The sequence below is a fragment of the Anabas testudineus genome, chromosome 1 (genome assembly GCF_900324465.2).
Source record: "Anabas testudineus chromosome 1, fAnaTes1.2, whole genome shotgun sequence".
Classification (NCBI taxonomy): Eukaryota; Metazoa; Chordata; class Actinopteri; order Anabantiformes; family Anabantidae; genus Anabas; species Anabas testudineus.
The window spans coordinates 6748105-6771049 of NC_046610.1; the positions used below are offsets into that span (position 1 = coordinate 6748105).

At 41.7% G+C, this 22945-nt stretch overlaps 1 protein-coding gene across 1 annotated transcript; it reads left to right on the forward strand.

The window, feature by feature from the left end:
- The first annotated feature begins 1391 nt into the window (after window positions 1–1391).
- On the forward strand, window positions 1392–18911 carry gna12a (guanine nucleotide binding protein (G protein) alpha 12a). Its single transcript, XM_026359869.1, has 6 exons — window positions 1392–2159; window positions 6627–6845; window positions 15178–15228; window positions 15317–15517; window positions 15790–15996; window positions 16440–18911. Exons 1-6 carry the CDS (start codon window positions 1842–1844, stop codon window positions 16599–16601), a joined length of 1158 nt encoding a protein of 385 aa, XP_026215654.1. The 5' UTR covers window positions 1392–1841; the 3' UTR covers window positions 16602–18911.
- The last annotated feature ends 4034 nt before the right edge of the window (window positions 18912–22945 follow it).

A 22945-nucleotide genomic window follows, 5' to 3' on the forward strand; every position in this document is an offset into this window, starting at 1 on the left:
TTTTAAAAATGTTGTAATTAAAGCTCAAGCTAGCACTAGCATGAGCCTTGAAATCAACCCACGCCATTTCCTTGTTCTCTGACCCGACATGCTTTCCCACACTCCACCCAGCCCTTCAGCTAAAGGTGTTATTAAAAATAAAAAGACGTTACAAACCTTACCAGAAAAGTAGAAATACTGGAAATAATGTGGTTAGAAGAATTAGCCTAACTTAAAAACCTTTAGGACCTTTATGACTGCACAGCTACGATGTTTTTCACCGAGTCTGTGTCACATCAGTCTTTCACAGCAACTTTCTAAATCAACATTTTAAGGTGTTTGAAGAAATTTTTGCTAAAAAAATAAAACGTTGCACAGCTGTTTTATGAAATTGCTTACCTGTGCCATCTCCCTTCTGCAGAATGTCGAAGCTGAAAGACTTATTCAGGCCTCAAACACCAACTTAAAGGTTCTGTGAGATACCAAGTGGTAATTAGTGGAGGGGTGTGTAGTGTACTTTAATCTGAAATTCTGATTTCCTAGTTTTCTATGTGATGTGTAAAGTATCTGAAGATAGTGTAACTATACATTATTTGATGTGTGGATGCAGATTTCCAGATATCTGTTGTATTTGTTGTGTTTTTCTTTGAGGCCGGAGCCAGACTCCCCCTTCCTGTTGTAGGAGGTCGAGGTCGGGGCCAATGGCAGAATCAGTGTGAAGGTTAGAGCACCTGTGGGCAAAGTGTTTTTTATTTTTAAAGTAAAAATAAGAGAATACAACCCCAGCAAACAGTGTTAAAATGAGCAGAATGATAAACCAGATAAATCTAATAGAGTTAGTTAATAGTGTTACCGATATTTAACTCGTATAAGAGTAAAGTCTAGTCTACTTACATTTTTTTGCAGTAACTTTACTTTATGATGTGAGAGTATGAAAACCATTGTGGTGTGGACCTCTAGATACTATAAAATATCAGAAATATCTCAAAAATAATAGTGGTTTTAAGAAGTAACCATCCCCTAAATCTGTTTTATTTATTTATTAATTTATTTGTGCATTACATTTGCTGATAAAAAAAACTCCAAAACCCTACTCTTTTAAAGTTAATCTACATAGAAACACTGACAAAATGTTTTTTTTTCCAAAGTTTTATGGATGTTTGTGCTCTCTTTGCTTTTTTTTTTTTTTTTTGTCATTTCTAAATGTGGTGACAGGATGGGAACAGCAGCAGCTGTGCTGCTATCACCATGTTAATGTTTTCATTAGTTGCCTCCATAAATGTTCTGTAAGTCATTTGTGTCCCACTTGGCTGGAAAAACTAGTTTTAGCGTCGGTCTTGTTGTGTCCCGGTGCGCCCCCTGTCGGTGGGTCCCGGTAGTTCCCCTGCGCTCCGTCATCTCTGACCGTCCCACCACCGCCCGTGGAGCTGCTCCGTCTCCGCAGCTCAAGTTCACAAACCTCTGGTGGTGTTTAGTGTGGAGAAGCTGTCCTGTGTGTGTGTGGAAGTCTTTCCACTGTCTCTAAACCTGTTATTGTTCTGATTTTCATGGACAAACCAGCTCGAAGTGCGTTTTTCTGATTGGGAACATTTTCTGGTTCTGGTTTTTCTATCTTAAAGACTAAAGTGGTTTTTGTTGATGGCGCGGTCCAACCAAGATGGACACGGGTTGTCTGCCGGTTGGAGACTAGATAACAGCTTCACCTCCTCCATCTAAATGTAAACTTTATTTATTTGTCCGCTGGAAACTGATTCCGGATCCACTGGATGTAACCGGACTGGGTCGTTTCCATCCCAGGGGTCACATCCTATAATGAACATTTCCCCACTGAGGTTGAAGTGAACTTTTCCCACGACTGAGCCATGTCGGGGGTGGTCCGCACCCTGAGCCGCTGCCTGCTGCCGGCCGAGGCCAGCCGGGACCCGGGCGCCAGCAAGGACAGGAGCCGGGAGAGGGACGCGGCGCAGGAGCGGGAGGCGCGACGCAGGAGCCGGGAGATAGACGCGATGCTCGCCCGGGAGAGAAGAGCCGTCCGCCGGCTGGTGAAGATCCTCCTGCTCGGGGCCGGAGAGAGCGGAAAGTCCACATTCCTCAAACAGATGCGGATCATTAATGGGCACGAATTTGATCAGAAAGCGCTGCTGGATTTCCGGGACACGATCTATGAGAATATACTGAAGGTAGGGACCAAGTGTCGTGGGAAATAAGCAGCTCAGGGGCCTGAAGGCAAACTTGAACCCTCTGAGTCCAAAGTTTCTACTTATTTCTAATCTCTGCTGTCAGATGTGATGTTGTTTTAATGTTAAATGGATCATTTGTGGAGTTGAGAACTTTATTGTCAAATGTTAAAAAGTTAAACACAAGGATGGAAAACACACATCGAGGGACCAGAGCTGAAAGATTAGGTCTAGACTGGTCAAATAACCTTTAAAGATACTGACTAGAGTTGAAAGTAATTGATTAATTGATCAGTGAGACCCTTAACCATTTCACAACTAACTAATCATTTAAGTCATTTTTAAAAAACGTGCTCCAGCTTCTCAAATCTGAACATTTGGTTTGTGTTTCACTGTTTAACTGATTGTTCCAGTCACACAAACAAGCACATGTCAACTCAAGCAACTCTGGGATTATGTTGGACAATTCTCTGTTTCCTGACATCTTATAGACAAAATTATTGCCGATTAATTAATAAAATAAATATCTGATACATTGATAGTAGAAATAATCCTCAGTTGCAGCCCTGGTTATGCTGTGTTCAATCCACAATAGAGGTTCTCACACACACGCTCAAACACACACAGGGAGGTTTGTTGACATAGTGCATATTTTTATCCTGAAGTGTGTGTGTGTGTGTGTGTGTGTGTGTGTGTGTGTGTCTGTCCCTTTGTTTGCTGTCATGGCTGGGCCTCCTTCACCAGCTAACAATACCAGACTATTCCTAAGGGATGAGCACATCCGCCCTGAGTGCCACACAGCCCAGACAGCGGTGATAAGAGCCTCCACTTACTCCACTACACAGACGGGGCACTGTACAAGGCCCTCCCCTGAATACCAGCATGCAGTGGCAGCATATCCTGTCACAGGTCGTTTGTGGCCTGTGCACATTCTCAGATACAAAGCCGTGCGTGCATTCGAACCATCAGATAGAAATGTTAACGTGATGCTACGTGCCTGTAATCCCGTGACCCACCCTGCCATTATTCGTGTCTCTGAGAAAGCTCCATCTCACAGTACGACCAACAGGCGACACTTGTTTTGTCTGACTGACAGTTCAAAAAGAGGAAAATGCAGTAAACAGCAACTACATGATTATTTTTCATGACTAATCAATACTTTGTTGGAGTATAAAATTAAATGTGCTCATCTGAATTCCTCGGTGCCCAAATTGACGTCTTAACAAATCACAGAAAATGAAGAAATGCAGCTAAAAACACTGAAAAAACTATAAATGATGAAGATTATCAAAACAATAAATGATGCTACTGCACCTTAGACACGATTAAATGCACGATTTTATTGAACAATGTTTGACTGCACAGCATGAGTTAGTGATTGCCGACCAATTAACATAACATGAAGATAAGTCATCTACGTTTAAATGACATGAGCCAAGGCCAACGTTACCTGAACATGGCTGCCTGCAGTTTGGGGCGTGGCTAGAGGATTAGCTTCACCTGCCAGGTGTAGACGATTTAATGATGGAGCAAACAAAGCCGGAGGGAGGAGGAGGAAAAAACAAACTTGGAAGAGAGCACACAGGTGTGTGGCACAGTTAGGCTTTATAAAAATGTATAACACAGAGGTGGAGATCAGGTGTGGTCCTGCTCCTTAAGTCTCAGTATTTATATTTCACTAATGGTATAATACTTGTCAAACTGGAATTATTTATTTCTTACAAGTTAAAATTAAAAACAACTCAGGCCTCAGTCTGTCAAGGCTCATTTACTAAGTAGAGATTTGCATTTGAGCATGCACTAATTTAAAGCTTAACTAGGGGGTTGGTTCATCTGTCAAGTCTTCGGTTAAACCCCATCAAGTCACGTCCAACAGTTCAACAGTTGACTTAACAGGTTTCATGTCTTTTTCCAGGCTCGTCTCAGTTGCAGCTTGGCTTGTTAAAAGGCCGATAAAGGAACACGGTCACCTCCTTTTTCTACTTTGTCTGGTGTTGCTGTGACCTGCAGTCACATCCTTTGAGTGGCCTCCGGGCCCAGACGTACAATTCATGGGGCGGTCAGCATCAACGCAGGAAGGGAAACACTATATAATTACAATATGGTGATAAATTACACAGAGCTCTGACAGTTCCAGCCACCACCAGGTTTCTACTACTAACTGGTAACGATATGTCTGGATTCACCACAACTGTGGTTGGTGACTGAGAACCAGCGACACATCAGACAAACACCAGGGCTCTGTCTTTTGTTGATTTCTCCTTTGAACAACTTTTCCCATCGTTTTGCCGTTCACGTTCAGGGTCAGGGTACGGTTAGTTCAAGGTCAAGGTAAGGGGACAACAATGGGTCGAGAGTGTGAACTGCTAAAACATCCTCATTTAGGTATAGTATATGAAATAGTCCCTGTGTATTTGTGTTTCTGGTTGTTATGCGTTAGCTACAGACAGAAGTTGTGTCCCAGTTTGCAGACTACATCCTGTGGAAGGATGCAGTCTGTGTAGTGGAGGGCAGGCCGAACCTAGAGCTTCGCAGAAACCCAAAGCTAATGGTGCACTTACAGTATGAGTGTGATCCCGTTTGAGCTTGTGAAATCAAACCTTTGCATGTTTACTGCCTCTAAATCCTTTTCAAACACACAACAATGTTTAGATACAGGTGGCAAATAGGATTAAAGTAAATATTCTAGGGTTTACAATACGAGTTTCAGCTCAGTTTCACTGTAATAAGGATAATAGTCCACTAGAATAAAGGTTAAAGCACATAACCGGCCTATTTAGCTGTAAATCAACACATCTAGAAAGCTAAAAGTAAACAGGACATTTTATTGTTTGAATCACCTCCATCATTTTTTACCACTCTGTCTAGTAAGTGACCTATTTACTGGCGACTGACGCCCTGAAAGAGAAAATCCTGCCAAGCACAAAGCGGCTGTTACACCTGAATTGCTCCCATAAAAAATGAACTTATCACATAACAGGATGGGACGGATATTATCCTCCAAATCTGGGCTAAGAAAGCAGCGTTTCCAGGCTGAATCTGGAGACAGGCCTGGTCAACTGGTTGTGGCATCGTTGTTTTTTGGTGTAGTAGACTATAGAGGATTCTCGGATACAGCTCCGGTACCTCCTGAAAACAGAAAAGACACACGCAGGTGCTTGATACCAGAGAGAACGCAGACAGGCGTGCGGGAAGAGAGGCAGACAAGAAAATGGAAGATGATGTTACAAATACGCAGATTAGTAAACTGACGAGTGAAGTGAAAAGCGATTACAAAGACCTCAGTCATGAGTGGATGTGACTCAGCGGCCGCTCACAGTGACTCTTGCTGCCAACACGCAGGTGCTGGATCTGCATGTGTGCTGGATTAAGTCTACATTAGTGTCTTTTAGTGTGGCACGCTGGGATTTCCTGTGTTGTTTAGGTTGTCGTTCGTGTTACTCATTCCTTAAAAGAAAAGCCTCTATTGTAAAACAAACAGCCGTAAGTGAGGGATCAGAGTTAAAAACACACCACAACAATGAGTCACTCAGAGGTATCCCGCTAAGACTGCACACACACGTTCCCACAGCGTAAACATACACAACCGTCACAGCTTTGCTCCTTCTTTTTTCCTTCTTCTTGCCCCCACACCTGCTGCTGCAGACCCACCTATCTCAGGAGGGGGATCTTGTTCTGGATTTCCTTGCGTGCTGCTTTTATTCCAGATTGTCCCTCATCTTTTAGAAATAGTGCTGATCTAGGTCAGAGGTTGTTGATGTTTTGAGCATGAAAAACCCTGTTGAGTGTGAGATTACGCTCGACAAATAAACTTGACTTGACTTGTCTTGAGTGTTGGATTGTGAATCATTGACAGACACACACGTACACACATCCCTTAACTTGCGGTGACCTCTCGAACACTTTTGTGCTTCACTGATTTTGTTTCCTGCTGATTTGTCTGCAATCAATGCCCTAGGCAATCAAGCAAACACACATTATTTTTCTTTTACTGTAGTAACAGAACATTTTGAACTCAGTTTGATGCATTTCAGATTGAATCATGCTTCACTGTCCAGCTCAGACTATTAAACCCTGAAGCAGACTAGAAACTAGACTAAATGGAGAAACAGATACAAATGATTAAAGATCTGTCGCTGTGTGTCTTGGCTGGTGTTATCACTCTGGAGGAGACCTCCCACAAAGATTGTCCACATGCTTCTTTTTCAGAAAACCACCAGCAGCCACACGTGCATGCGTCTGAGTGTGTGGCAGCCTGACACATGTGCTGCACTGTTAAATTTACTCCATGTTTACCAGTAACGCTAGACTCACCCAGTGTTGACGGTTTTCCCAGGGAGCTGCACATGCACTTTGAGTTTTCTTTCCACTGTGTGGTCAGAAAATATAGCTGACATTCGAAATAGCAGCTGTTACACCACTTCCCCACATTTGATGGCGTGTATATTTACTGCTTGTGTGTCCCTGCAGGGCATGCGAGTGCTGGTGGATGCCCGGGACAAGCTCGGTATCAGCTGGCAGAGCTGCGAGAACGAGAAGCAGGGCATGCTGGTGATGTCGTGGGAGGGACGCGTCGGCGCAACAGGGGTCGAGCCCAGCGAGTTTCAGCTGTATGTGATGGCACTGAGCGCGCTCTGGGCGGACACCGGCATACAGGAGGCCTACGCACGGCGCTCTGAGTTCCAACTGGTGAGTGGATTGGACACGTTTCCAGTAGTTTTTCAAGCTCCACTTAAAGGTCACCTGTCATTTGAACTGATGTTAAACTGGATTTTGTTTAACACTGTTACTCATGGATGAGTGGATTAACTAAGTTTGGTCCTTTATATAAAAGCTTTGGTCATTCATTCAGCTGTCTAGTGATTTTTTCAGGTAACAGATAACTAACTAAAGATCACCTTCACACCAGTTTTTTATTTCCCCTGCAGTTTATTTATCCTCCTTATCTCACATTTGTAATGTAAATAATGGATTTCAGATGAGCTGAGCTACAGGAGAATTTGTAGTGAGGACTCAGTGAAGGATGAAGTGATTAATGAGTAAAGAGATAAGTGCTTTTATGAAAGTTTATAATATAGCACATATAAAAATATAGCTTCAAAAAGGGGCAGCAAAATGTATTTAAGTGAAACTGTGAAAACTGTAAGAGACATGGTCAAGATCTTCTTAAACTACACTAAATCCATCATTCCTTAGCTAAAAATCGCGAATGCTTCCAAACGTGATAGCCAGTTTTCGTAATTTGATCACAGACCTGTTTCAACAGGAGAAAATGGAACAAAATCTTTCATAACAATGTCTGAAATATTCATGCAGTAGTGCATCCAGTTCTTAGCCTTGTAGCTTTTACATCTATGAATCAAACCCAGATTTTTTTCTTTACTTATTTGAATTCAAAGAAAGAATCATCCCGTAATTCTCAAGAGAAAACGCCACATATTAAAAGTATAAAATGTTTTTTTTCTATTTTTATACGTTCCTTCCTTTTTAATCATCCTGCCGACCCCAGGGTGGGTCACAGTCCTCAGGCTGGGAATTAGTTTGCGTAGGTATTGAATTAGTATTCTTCCAATGCCTGAAACACTTTCCTTTTTGATAAAATATTCCAAAAACAAACCACATGTGCTAAATCCTCCCATGACTGTCTGCATTAAAAAGCAGCCTCCAGTTCATTCTTTGATCAAGAGTCATGTTTAGTCATAGATTACACACTGTCTGATTTGATGCTTCACATTTACGGTGTCACATTAGCGAAGAGCATCCAGCGAGTGACCTAACGTCCTGGAGCTGAATCCAGCCTGGCATCGTTCTCACTCGTTTGGCCTCACAGTCATTTATCTGTTGCTGTCAAGCTGCAGGATAATGCCCCCACGCTTGCCCGGTCTTGAAGTGCCTGTAGCCAGTGAACCGTAAATGTTTTTGCCCTCAGTTCCATATTTCCACATCGCTTCAGTGACGTCAGCGGCCTAGAGCAGCAGATACCTTCCCTGTTTACTGATTTATTAGTTTGCATAGAACTAACAGTCACTGACGAAGACTCTGAACACCACAGGAAGTAGCTGGATAGGATCAGAAATGTTTTACCTGTCAGCCAAACACAAAACAAGTCACTTTGAGTGAAGCCTGTGGAAGTACTTATTGTTTTTATGTGTAAGCTACCTCTCTCCCTTTATTGTTTGGAGACTTTCCAAAGATGTAATTATTTTTCTCTTGACTGGAAATGGAGCCGATAAAACGGAGCCCTGTGGAGTTTCATCTGCCACGCTACACTGCACCAAACACAATCCGAACCGGCTCACAGATCCCAGAGTAATTCTTTTTCTTTTAACCCCAATATAGTAAACACACACTGATCAAACGCAGCGGGTTGCACTCATCAATGATCCTTCTCTGTTTAACTAGACACAGTGGATAGATGGAAAATAAAGCTGTGTGATTTAATGAAAATGTCACAAAGTATTTTAAAGGGTTTGAGAAAACAGCACGGTTACTTCTCCAAATGTCACAGTGGAGGCACAGACATTTTTTATTTTTTATTTTTTGAATTGTAAATACTTGAAAGCAGAAAAGTTCTAGATAATCACGGAAAGACTTCACAGTCGTACGGTGTTTTCACCTCAGTGGAGGTTGTGGGAGAGTCCAGTGCTTTCCTGACAGAGCGTTTCTTGATCACATATTAAGTTGGGATTCATCACTAGACATCATTTGTAGCAACACTAGCGGCATGGTTATAGCGAAGGCTGTCGGTCAAAGGTCAAAGTTTATCTAATCCCGTGGCTTATCCCAACATCCTCTTGATGGATTGGCACAAAGTTTTTCAAATGATGATCTCACTGTGATGTATCCTCAACTTTCCCCAGTTCATGTTAAGTGTAACGTCTCAACCCGTAACTATGAATTAAATGCTGTGATTAGGTCAAAATTACAAATTTTTATATATATTAATTGTCATTCTCATCAATGCCAGCCTTCACTTTTTTCCCAGATGTTTAACTTTTTCTCTGCTGTGTGTAAAGATAGGACAGGTTTTAAGGCTAAGGACCAATTGGTGACCAGATTGTTAATGACGCTTAATGGTTCAACATAATGTCACGAATAATCACAGACCACAGTGTCGACATAGCGAATGTCTCACAGCTTCGACATCAGCAGCTGTTCTTGTTGTCACTGCACTCTGTATTGACTGTGGCAGCTACCTTATTTGTACTTTATTGGAAGTAACACAGCAGCAAAACTGTCTGCTCACAGGCAGTTTCACCCTTTACCTTGTTACACATTTATCAGTGTCAAAACAATCTGGAGTCAGACAGAAGCCACTTCCGTCTCCAACTCACTTAACATACTGTGTGTGTGTGTGTGTGTGTGTGTGTGTGTGTGTGTGTGTTTGTCTGTGAGATGTCAGTGCACAGTTTTGGGTCAGACTGCCTTGTCTTATCTGGAGTCGCTGTATGATAAAGCTAGTATGCTAACAGCTGCAGCAGCCTGCAGACATCATTCTGGCTTAAAGGATAAGTCTGATGATAATCCAAAGTTTTTTTTTATTGTCAGCAAATCCCGTGAAGTACCAAAGAAATTAAACAGCATATTGTCTGTGTATCTGAAGCCCGGTATAACCCATATTCCTCTGTGTTACAGAGCTCCATTGTGTCCAGAAGCTATTAAACCACATCATACTGTTGCACTGCTGACATGAGCCAAAGCAGTTCATTTTGAGCCAGATGGGCAGGCACCATCTTGCTACTGTAAATTCTCAGGAATGCATATGCAATATGTTTATTGAAGGAAATGTCTTATTTGACCTTTTTATGACCCTATTCAACATTACTGAATAGCGAGTCACTCTAATTTTGCTCTCATCGTCTCTGTTGTACAGGAAACTTGACTCATAGCAACATATACTGAAACATGCAGCACAGGCGTCATACAGCTATGTGGACTTCAGTTTTACATACAGTAAAATACAGTACAAATGTCTGCAATGCAAATAATAGCAAGGCTTTGTTATGTTAGTATCTACCAGTGGGAATCGACTGGAAACAAACGCCATCCACAGTGAAAAATATTTTTTTTTACTTTCCCATTAAGGTTAATTGCGTGAACAATGTTATATAATATAATATAATATAATATAATATAATATAATATAATAACAAGGACGCCACCCACAATTAAGTTTGCATTGAAGAACAGACCGATACACTACACGCATCTGTCTTGGCACAAGGATGATCTGGAAACTGGAGTTCAAGTGACGTATCAGATGGTGTGGGGGGCAGAGTGGATGACGTGAACCTCTATGGCGTCCAAAAAACAAAACAACCAGATTAAACTTTGCCAAAGTACATGAAAAGAAGCATGATTAATATTAGCAGCACAGTCTTTGGTCAGATGAAACAACAATAAATTTGCCTCGATCAGATGGGGTCCTGCATGTCTGGTGTGGACCTGGGCAAGGACTACGAGAGTGACATCATAGACGTCGGGGTGTGATAGGTCCTGAATGAGTGTATACGGTGTAGGGAGGATCACACAGATCACAAGTGTTACAACAGAAAACAAAGGCTACTACACACACACATTTTATTTTTTTGTCGACATCAGTCAGTCTTGTTATCTTTTTGTCTTCTTCGTTCTCCTTGATTCTCTGGTAGAATCTGTTTCCCTCAGTTATAACAAGTCGTCGAAAGCAGCAAAGCATCCCCGCAACATTACACTGCCACCTCTATGATGTTATTTTTGGGTAGTTCTGTTTTTTGGTTTACACCAGATGTAACGCGACTCTAGACTTTCAAACAGTTCAGGTTTTGACCCTTTAGGTTGTAGCACATCCTCCCAAAAAGGTTTTAGGTCATTTCATCTGGTTCTTCATTAATGGAAGAGTTCATTAATGTTCTTCTGGGTTAGAATTGGTTCTACTACTACATAGATTACCATTCAGAGTCACGATAACTGACCTTTACTGAGGTGAGACACATCTACAGTTCCTTGGATGTTTTCCTCACGTCTTTTGTGACTTCCTGGATGAGTCCCTGCTGTGCTGCTGTGCTCTTGGACTAATTTTGGAAGTTCGTCCACTTCTGGGAAGGTTCACTATTGTTCCAGGTCTCATCTAGAAATAACTTTGTTATTTCCCAGACTGAAAAATGCAGTTTGGTAGTTTCTTGGACGCAGTAACAGGTAGAAGACAAATTATTTATTTAAGTAAAAAAAAATAAAAGTACTACCAAATTACAAGACTACAAGTAAATATCCTGCGTTCATTAGTTCTTAAGTATTAGCTTAAAAAATGCTTAAAGTACTAAAAATAAAAATACTCACTCATGCAGAATGGCTCACATCATTGAATATAGATGAACACTGCAAAATGATGGTGGTTACCAAGTGTGTGAGTCAGTGTGACTGCAGGGACAGACTGTTTAGTCCAGTCAACATTTGTACTTCAACATAAACACTTCTTGTAGATGAACACAGATTAGGACGCAGCTGTTTGCTGGGAAGTTGCCAAGTAAGTAAATCGTTCAGCTAGTGACCACAATAACCCAGGGGCTGATTTCAGTGTTTACGTTTGAGTGGGGATTTATGTCAAATGTGACTTTACTTAGAAAACTGTAGCTGTGCTTCAGTATTCAATGTTATTGGAGTCACGTTTCCTGAATCTGCTGAACTAATAAAATACAGAAATCTCTTCTGGCTCTGCATCTGAAGATAGTCCCTGCAACTGCATCTGTGTTTGTCTGTATAACCTTTTAAAAAGTTGAACAGCTTCAGTAATAACAAATGTTCTCTGAGTGTTAAATACAGTGTGGGGAAACTAGAAAGTTTAGAGACGTTGGCTCTCCCATTACCAGCCTTCTTCTGTCACAGTAAGAAAAACCGAACTATCTACTGTGGAGTAAATGTGCTGAGCTAGATGCTCTCCACCTCCGCCTTCTCTCTCCACTCTCTGAGAGGTTTACCGGGGATACCACACCACAGTCAGCTTTTCCCAGGCACGACTGAAGCTGCGCCACAGGCAGACGAGGAGAGGGAGGAAAGAGAGACAAATTAAAAGTCAGATGAGAGGAGGACGAGAAGGGAGTGGAAAGTAGAGAAGAGCACGGGGCATGGGGTGAAAAAAAAAGAGTGACGAGAGGAGATAGTGAGAGGAAAACAAACTGAAAGCAGAAACATGATTTTGTTTACTCGCAGACTTTGCTGTGTTCCCACCACACCCAGAAAACACATAGTTTGACGTAGGATATAAACACCAAAACCTCCTTTGCTTGACGAAAACAAGGCTGCGTATCGGTAAACTGCTGCTGTTGTCATTAGCAGCACAGACATCCTGAATAACTGCATTATGAATGTGGACTGGATTATATAGGGGACGAAGATGTACGTTGAACAGACGCACACATCGTGTGGTTAAGTAGATGAGATTTCAACCTGACAGTCGCTGCTGCTGCTGCTGCTGCTGCTGGCACTGAGAAGGTTTCATGATTTAAGGTTCAGTGTTCGCACAGTGGAAAAATCACTTTCTGCATGTTCCTGTCTCTGGGAACTCTGGGTTGTGTAACCTGTGTTTGCCTCTTCTGTGTGTTTGCAGTGGTGAAAAGTAACAAAGTACATTTACTTTACTTTACACAACTTTACTTCACAGTATGCTGCGTAAATTTTGGAGGCAAATGTCATTTTTACTCCACTACATTTATTCTAATGCTGTAGAATGCTTCAGAGCAGGCTCCATATGCACATGTGGTAGAAGTACAAAAACTCAGTACGTCAAAGGACAAGTACCTGCCTAAAAACATCTCCAATACAAGTGGAAGTACAACTGCAAATTCTTTATTAGGATAAAGTACATGATCTAAAAAACGTACTTAAGTACTTCACAGAGAAAGTAACATATTTTCTTTTATTAACAGTACAAACTATGACATGCTTTACTTTTTATATGTTATGTTGTGACTTTTACTATATGTTTAGTCTATTGCTATTTGTATTGCCTTTAACTTTTAACTAACAAATGAGTAATGTTAGACATTACTCAGTACATGCACACTGTGGGTTGATATACACAGTACACGTGGAGCAAGAAGGAAAAGAACTGCAGTAGTCCAACAATAGCAGTACACCCTGTGTCACACACACAAGTGGCACATATACCTGTGGCCACCACACACACACACACACACACACACACACACACACACACACACACACACTGCAGAATGTGAGCTTATTCAGGTCTTTGCTATAATAAAGCACCTAATCTGCCCATACAAGCAATGAATGGAGACATTCCTCCTGCCTTATTCAACCCCTCACACACACACACATGCACAGCTATATTTTACAGTTTTACTACATATGAATCTGCATTACATGGCCCTGAAAGTCATCCTTGGCCTAATAAAATAAATTTATTTTAATATTTAGCTTGATGCTTCCACAGCATGAATGATCAGGCTGTTTCAATTCTGCTGATGACAGTTAAAGCGTCTGTGGAAATTAGTGTGTGTGTGTGTGTGTGTGTGTGCGCGTGTGTGTGTGTGTGTCTGTCTGCGTTTGTGTATCCCTTCATCTCTGGGAATTCCCCACTCCCTGCTTTTCCTTTCGACCAGCCCCTCCTCCCGTCCATGTCCTGCCGAACCAATCACAGCGTCCGGCTTTGTGTTTCCTATTGCTGTGACAGTGTAGGTCAGCGGTGAGGTCACGGGGTCACATCTCACCCGCACGGGGGGGTCACGTTTCCTGGTTGTTACACGACATGTCACAGGCGACACGACATGAATTTAACAGCCACGTGAAGTGTTTGTGCTGATTCTCTGTTCGGTCAGTGTGTAACAGAAACTAAATATGTGTAAAAGTTGACATCAGCAGGGGTTAAAGTAGAATAATGATGTATTGTAGTGTGTGTGTGTGTGTGTGTGTGTGTGTGTGTGTGTGTGTGTGTGTGTGATGCGACCGCTAAAATGACTATAACTTAGTTCTGTCTGACTCGCTAATCCCTGCCTCCCCCATGTCTCTCCCCACTGTTTTCACACACACAGCTGTTTCCTGTTGAATGTGTGTGTATTTTAGAGAGACATGGAGGAAGAGATTCAAACTATTTCTAGAATCAAAAGTCCTGTTTGAATATTAAACTCCTAATGTTCAGCTTAAACCTGGGGTTTTTTATGTTCTGTGTACTGTGTGAATTTTACTTTCAGCCCTTCTACTGTGAACGCTACATACTTGACACCACTGCAGATCGTTTTGCAAATCATGCTGCAGTGCTTTTGAGAACTGAAGTACTTTTTACTCTGTTCCAGGCACGTCCTGGTTTCCAGTCATTTCAGAACAGTATGAAAATCAATTAGCAGCCTCTTAAAACTTTTTAGACTGTGTAATTCATTACAATGAATATCAGCCTGCACTTAAACCAGAGTACTACGTGTCGAGTTTTAAGAGTTAGCTCATTTTCCCACTGTACGGAAATATAGTGAACTGCATGGAGTCGGGTGATAATCATCCGCAAGTTTCCAACTACAAACAGCTCAAATTGTTATATTCCATTATGAATATAAAATCTCGATCACTTCAGTTCTAATGTCTGTTTATTTTTTTCTAAAGTCATAGAGTTGTGTTCACTAAATGTGATTAGAAGACATGGGTCATATAAACATAATGATCCAGTTATGTTACACAAGTCACTGCAGCTCATTTTTCACATTCAATGCGTTGCTATTGTTACAGCCTGTCCATAAAATTAGCTTCACAAATATCAGATTATGTTACAGGAAAAAAAATGATGAGATTGATTTGATTATGGTGGGTCACATGGTTCCTGTCCTTTGTGCATCGATTGATGTTTACAGCTTTTTAGAAAAGGGAATGAAGTAACTAGAAATGAATGAAAAAGAAATGAAGCTGTCATAATAATCCGATTATGTGCTTTAACTTGATTCTTTGGTGTCTTTTTAAGTTGGGTTAATGTCTATTGAGATGACTCAGTTCCATTGTGCTGCTAAAATTGATTTGTTTCTCTTCATATCTGCAGAGTGAATCAGTCAAATACTTCCTGGACAACTTGGATCGTATTGGTCAACTTGTGAGTCATGCAGTCTTACACATACAAGTTAAACCTTAAGTTCTCTCTGCATTTCTCAACTTTTAAAAAACATTTCTCTCTTTTTCAGAGCTACATCCCAAGCAAGCAGGACATTTTGTTTGCGAGGAAGGCAACAAAGGGCATCGTCGAGCACGACTTTGTCATCAAGAAGATTCCTTTCAAGATGGTGGACGTTGGAGGGCAGAGGTCTCAGAGGCAGAAGTGGTTTCAGTGTTTCGACGGGATCACGTCGATCCTGTTCATGGTGTCATCGTCTGAGTATGACCAGGTAGGATCCAAGCGTGCATACACACATCTCTGATCACGCAAATTTGTCGTCTGATCATTATTCTCTTGACTTTTAGAATTACAACAAGAGACATGAACATTTCAGATTCAAAGAGCTCTCTTTGTGCTTCAGAGCAGCTGGTTACCTCAGTCATGGCTCCGGTTCAAGCGAATCGTCATATGATTATGACTGAATCCTTAATTGGTGCAGAGATAAAACCTGAAAAAAATAGAACAACAAAGAGTTATGTGTGTGTCCGTGTGTGATTCCAGGTCTTGATGGAGGATCGAAGGACAAACCGTTTGGTGGAGAGCATGAACATCTTCGAGACAATCGTAAACAACAAGCTCTTCCTCAACGTGTCCATCATCCTCTTCCTCAACAAAACTGACCTGCTGGTGGAAAAAATTCGCACAGTCGACATCCGCAAGAACTTTCCCGAGTTCAGAGGAAACCCGCGCAGGCTAGAGGACGTTCAGGTAAACACGCTCACAGGTTTTAAAGTTTTCTTCTACTGTAGATGAAAATAGTTCACGTTCATCTACTGACGTCTATACAAAAGAAAGAAAAGTGCTTAGTGTGTGTAATATCCACACATGAGGTCTTAAATCTACACATTCACACAGTATGTACATGCACAAAAGAGAAAACCTCACTTCTCATCTACAAAATGGTAATAATTTTATTTATGTTGCACTCTTGTAACTGTGTTAGATTATAACAAGTATTTTACAGTAACAGCTATTGTCATTGCTCACCTAAAGTGACAAATCGAGATTTAAGAACCATTAGTGGGGCCCTGCAAGGCAATCTCAAGCAGCGACCAGGCTCATAGAGAGCTACATGACATTTAATAAATCAAATTAGTAGAGAAAGGCAACTGAAACTTGGCTAATTAAGGTCCTTGCTCTGCTCCTTCCAGGCATTTCTGGTGCAGTCGTTCAGCCGCAAGAGGAGAAACCGAGGGAAGCCGCTTTTCCACCACTTCACCACAGCGGTGGACACAGAAAACATCCGCTTTGTCTTCCACGCCGTCAAGGACACCATCCTGCAAGAAAACCTTAAAGATATCATGCTGCAGTGACCTTCATGCTGCATTCGACGCCTTCTCTGACTGTAAACTGTGAAACCAGCCATGAATTCAGGCCTGGAGGACTGCTGCGAAGGCCTGCTTCGTTTTGACACTATAGCCCATGAGCGCATATTAACAGTGACCTGTGGAGCAGCGAGTCGACCCACAGAGTGGATGCGACTGAACTCTGAACCAGCAGAGCCGTCAGGTGACTCTGGACATGGTGGCCTATTTCAGCCCCTGTGAAAACTGTGGGAGGTCAACAAGACGTCTCACCTGTAAAAATGTGTGTACGCTAGAAAGACATTAACTTTCACCTTCTTGTAGCACTCAAGTGTTCTTACCTTAATATACAGGTAAAGAAATGTACAAAAAAAGGAAACAAGTGTAGAAAAAAGCACCAACTACATGACATGAGCACTGAAAGTGTTTTTTTCTCAGATGTAAATATGAATAATGACACAAGACCGTGTCACTAAACCGAGTCAGGCTGTTGCTGGATGAAATGTAGCTGGATAAAGTTGTGTGAGCAAAACGCAGGAAGGGAAGAGGGAGGAGAGAAAGAATTAGGAAGAAAGAAAGTGTAGAGCGAGCTGAAGAATGCCTCGTCCTAATGTACACGTGACAGAAAGAGAGCGGTCATATGCTGTGTTATGTGATAAGGTTGCACAAGTGTTCTTGTCAGTGAACTTTAACAGAGGAAAGGGATGAGTCTGTCTTATGCTCCCTGTCCTCTCCTGCACCGCCGTTCTCGATATCTTCATCTCTCCTCCCCTGCTTGTGTCTGTTCTCTTCATCCCGCCATCATACTATACAAGAAGCGAACAGCTGCAGATAAGAAGTCCTGTCCCTCTCTTTTTTCCTCTCGGCACAATAGACAGATTGTTCGCCTTCTCCCGCTCCAGCAGAAAGAGTAGACGGTCAAATTAGAGGCTCTTCGTGGTCTAAAGAAACACACACACACACACAGAAACACACATCTCCTGGTCCTGCATGAGTTATGGTTCATCTCTGGTCTGTTTGCCTTTCTTCTGTTTCGCTCCATCTTCACAATAGATGCACCACATTAGCATAGATTTAACCTAAGGCAAATAATAAGAATCCCCTTCACAAGAAGCCTTTAGGATACAGTTACACAGCTTATTCCTGATCTTTTGTCCTGTAAATGAGGAAGGGAAAAGAAGAAAATGACAGAGTTGAACTGTACGTGACCTTATTGCCATGTTTCCAGCAGCCATTTTGCTTTTTTTGTAGCAGTCGGGTGGGAAGTCCGACACAAAACATCAAAACAAGTGACCAACCATGTGGAAGTTGGCAGACTCATGCCGATGATAAGACACACTGAGGTCATTTTCTCCTTTATGTGACTTTTCTATATCTGAGTGAATTATCACACTAGGATGTAATAAAATAGGAAAATAAAATGGGATTTTTGTCGATTTAACCTCTGAGAAGTTACAGCACATCACCTGCGCAGTACAGACGAAGTCAGCCACGAGCTCGTAGGGACCAAAAACAGAGCTAAAAGAACAGTGATTATTTCATTAACATCCATCAGCAGGCTAGATTATCTAAACGAATGCTAATGTGTCAGCTGGATGTGTTAATAAACACCTGTCTGCTAACACGTCGCCATTATAAAGGACACTCTGTAAATACTAGGTTTCTCAATAGATGCAAGGAAAGTGCTGAATCAAACAATGAGCAACACATTGATTCAAAGTTTGAACCCATTCACTTCCTTGGATTCTTCCTGTGTAATGTTTTCAAATGAAAATGCTGATTTCATTCCCAACATCTGCACGATGATGTGCAGCAGCAGGACGTAGCTGTGCTGCTGCTCCCACCCCGAGTATTAAGTCCAAATGGCCTCAAGAGGAACTTGTGAGCACTTCCATACACCTTATTCTAACACTGTATTAAACTGTGTACTTGTATGTGTTCACAGTGACATGGACTGGCCCGTTTGTGCATGTTTATACTTCCTGTACATAGAATACGTTTGTGACTGACACTGTGTAAACCTTCCAATACAAACACCACTCTAACAGTATCACTGTAACTGTAATGTTGCTGTCGTAACTAACCTACCTTTTCCACACTCACAAAGAGTTTTGTTGTAATTGCACTGGATGTGTCTGAGAGAAGACGACCAAAAAGGAAAAATGTCTGAAGAAATAAAAAAAAAAAAAAAAGGCAATAAAACAAACAAACAGGCGGCAGACTTTGAAAGGCGAGCAGGATGAAAAGACTGCTGTTGTTTTTTTGTTTCCCAGTGCCTTGGCTCTGTGATCTGTGGTGAAATACACTGCCTTTTGCTGACATGCTGTTTCTTTATTTTCTCAGTGTGGCCGTCTGTGTGGATTTGATTGTGTATGTGGCCAAGAAGGAGGTCAGGACCTTCTGAGCTGGGAAGTGAAAAGTAGTAGAAAGATTAGCAGAGAGGGGGAAATATAGGCTGATGGCCGAGGAGTTTGAAATGAGGAGGGATGTGGGAAAAACATGAAGTCAAACATGTTTTAACGTCAGTGTTTACGAACACGTGCAAAGAAGAAAACAGAGCTGAGGCACCTGATAAGTAAAGTGGTACTGATGGGCAGCCTCTCAGTGCACATAATGTAATAAGAAACTCATCAGCAAGAACTACAAGAGTAGAGCTGAAGTCGGGCAATATCTCCATTACCCAGCAGAGTCTGACCTTTGCTTTGGCTTTTAATCAGACGAGCTCTGATACATAACAGACTGCAAGTCTCAGGAGAGAGGGAGGGAGCCCAGAAAAAAAAAAGAAACTAGAAAAAACGTCCAAGGTTTTAGTGTTGTTTTAAAAAATCGCTGGTTAACTTAGATTTATTTACACAGGAAGTGAGTAGACTGTAATTTAAGGTTTACACACACACACACACACACACACACACACCACTCAACACGTGTGTGACAGTAACCGAACAAGACAAAAAAAAAAAAGACCCTGTGAATGGGGAGGCGCAGTCTGGGGGAGGGACGGACAAAGGGAGGAAGAGGGAACACAAGAAAAAGTAAGAGGATAGAGAGAGGGAGGCGGGAGAGAGGAGAACGGGGGGGAGGAGGTCATGTTTCCTCTGTTGAGCCCACTTCCTGTCCTGATCCCAAAATGGAGAGACTGTAAGAGCGACAAGCCTTTGGCTGTTTCAACCCCCTCCTGCTCCCACACACACACACACACACACACACACACATCAGAGAAACCCAAACCAGCCTCCTGCAGCACAGTACAAAGGAGATGAGAGAAAAAAGCAGGCAGCAGAAAAAATATATCCCCAGTGGTCTCTGAAACATAAGGAGAGAGCTGCACCACATTTTCTCCTCCCTCCGATGTGTGTGTGTGTGTGTGTGTGTGTTGTGTGTCCCGTGTGCTACGTGTGAGCGTGTATCTGGGTTAAACTACATGCTATTGTTGCATTGATGAAACAGCCGTGGCAGTGTGGTTTAACAGCTGAATACAAGCATTCAACAGACGCGCAGGTGTAACTAATAACGTTAACTATGGTTCCCAGTCTCTACGGTGTGACAATGAGCCAGCGTGCACAACACCAGCACCCTGAGAGAGGAGCTGCTAATGGGACTCACTCTGCATTCATTTGATTATTTATCCAGTGTCCTCTGGATAAACGGCTACCCTCACCACCTCGCCACCGTTATACACGATTTAAAGCTGCAAATAAGAAGAGTCACTGCCTCATCACACAGAATAAAATGGTGTTCATGTCTCTGCAAACTTAAAATCAGCAGATTTGGACTTTTTGAGCCTTCGATATAAAATCATTTCTCACGTTTCACCGAGCAGCACCGTTTGCTTTTTCTTTGAGTCCTGAGTCATTTTCACCTTCGTAACCGACTCCTCTGTCTCATCGCTCCTCATCGCCTCATTTAATCTCTAACTATAAAATCCTCTCCTTTATAAACCTGACAGCACAGCAAGGTGTTCCCAGACTTGTACATTATTAATTGTAGTAGCTGTACATTAACGACTTAATGTGCTGTGAATATAGGTCAGGAGCTGTGAGTTACTTCCAGACTAACAAATACAGGCCACTGTTTCTGATAAGGATGTCACATCTTTCCACTGAACTCTGATTCACTCTCAGTTTATAGAGAGTTTACACAGCTGCTTCAGCATGAAGGGTCCGTTTGTTTAATGTCCCACGTGGCACGACTGGATTGTGCGTTGATGGTCGTTTGGTGTTAACGAGCTGCGGTGGTGCTGACGTGGAGACGCAAGGTTTCAGCGGACATCAGAACGATTGATCCACCAGCTGTTTTGGACTTTGACTGACAGACGAAACAACAGCACATTGTCAGAGACAAGCACAGACATCAGTAAAAAGATTAGATTTAAGTTCAAAGTTTAAATTGGGCCAGTGGGATACAGCATTTAAGTCTTTTATCAGGTGCAGTAGAGGACCTGAACGTCCAATCAGAGCTGGGATTAGGCTCCAGGTTCTCTGGAACCCTTTAATAGGAAAAGTGTTTAGGATGATGGATGCTTGGATTATTAATCTGAATCTGTACAGTAACAGCTTCCAGATAAATGTAGTGGAATAAAGAAGTTAAGTCTGAAATGTAGTGGAGTAAGATTAATGTATCATAAAATGGAAATATGCAACATACGCCAGTACCACAACACATTTCTTAAGTACAGTCCATGAGAATAACAGCTCCTTAGTCGAGCTCAGACATGCTGGTTGACTGTAGAAGCAGAAACATGCTTTGGCCAAGAAACGTCTTATTAACACATAATGAAAAAAACCCAAAGACCGCAGAAATAATAGAAAAAATAAAAACTAAAACCACACAACGAACCACCAGAAACATCACATCAGCCCCCAGTTTTACAATCAGCCAGTTACAGTGAGAAAATATTGTATTTTTATAATCTCTGTTGAATTTATAGCACAAATTAGACGATTATCTTTACTATAATCAAATGTGCGTCCCATCACACATCTGTGTGTGTGTGTGTGTGTGTGTGTAAACGTGGCCTCATGACTCCGGTTAAGTTGGTGTGTCCCTCAGGCTGTTTTGATTGGACCTACGACTGAACTCTGATATTTAATAATGAGCCAAGCACTTCCTCTGTTTCTGACCAAACGGCTGAATCACAATCATGAAATATAAACAACTGGTGCTTCATTAGCTGATGATTTGGCTGTGACACATCAGTCTTCCCCCCCAGGCCATCACGTCATTAAACCTCTTCTGTTTTAGTTCACACTGACAGTGGAATTAACATGGTGAGTCCTGGCATCTTATCTGCTCTGCAGGATGTGTTTTCTGTGTTGGTGTAGAGCCTTGAAGGCAGATTGTTTGTTAATCAGGGAAGATACGAACAGATTAACACATGCACATGGACAGACGACAAACCTACAAACTACATATGTGCACATACCTTTAAAATTAACTTTATTAAAACCTATGGGAACGGTGTACTAATCGACTTTATCCTCTGTTTGTCTCAAAATGTCCATTCTTAACCAAGAAAAGTAGTTTGAAGGAGTCGAAGAGGAATGTTTCCCTCTGCTGGTGCAAAAGGAGCAGTGCAACATGTTCCTCTCCTGCCTGTGTTTCAGGTGCTCATCACAAATCTAAAGTAGCTCATCTCTGACAAACACTGAGCTTTAATTCACAAATGCATATAAATAGATTCCTAATATCTACCCCAGCAGTTTACACTGTTTGTTTGTTTTTATAATTCCAAACACTGACGTTTGTCTTATACGCACGCAGGTTGTAGATATTAGTCCGATTCTGTGTGAGTTTTGTATAAATCCACACACGATACCATACCTGCTCTGACAGATGTTGATTTCTGGCTAATTGTTCACATTTTGTTTACTTTTAAATGTTACTTCCCATGACAAGTTTCTGTGTTTCTGTTTTGTCACCGAGACCTGGAGAGTTGAGTTAAAGCTGTTGTTTTGCAGTGTCAATAAACAGGAACACGTTTCAAATGTCTCACGTAGTATAATTAATGTCTCACAATGTGCCATTACTAATGCATCATTTACTCTGTGAATCACATACAATCGTTATTATTTCAACATTAATAGCAAAGAGTTACCTCTCCGCTTGGTTTAGAAGTGAAAACTGCAATTATGGTCACTGCTGACGAGGCGAGGCAGCTAAACGACACATTCCTGCAATTTAAGAGTTTATTTTTTATTTATCTTGTGATTTTAATCCTTGTTAATGTTGATCCACATTAACAAACACATTGTGTCTCTCAAGTGCAGTAGAAAATTTGTTTAAGTAAACTGGGAACGTACAGCTCTGGAGAGATTTAAATAAGACTCTGGTAATCAATATCCTAATAGTTCTGA

What these genes read in the sequence shown, in the direction of transcription:
- gna12a (XM_026359869.1), top strand. Translation starts at nt 1,842, where the DNA reads ATGTCGGGGGTGGTCCGCACCCTGAGCCGCTGCCTGCTGCCGGCCGAG. An exon ending in TCTATGAGAATATACTGAAG is followed by an intron (nt 2,160 to 6,626) that starts GTAGGGACCAAG and finishes GTGTCCCTGCAG; the next exon opens with GGCATGCGAGTGCTGGTGGA. An exon ending in TGGATCGTATTGGTCAACTT is followed by an intron (nt 15,229 to 15,316) that starts GTGAGTCATGCA and finishes TCTCTTTTTCAG; the next exon opens with AGCTACATCCCAAGCAAGCA.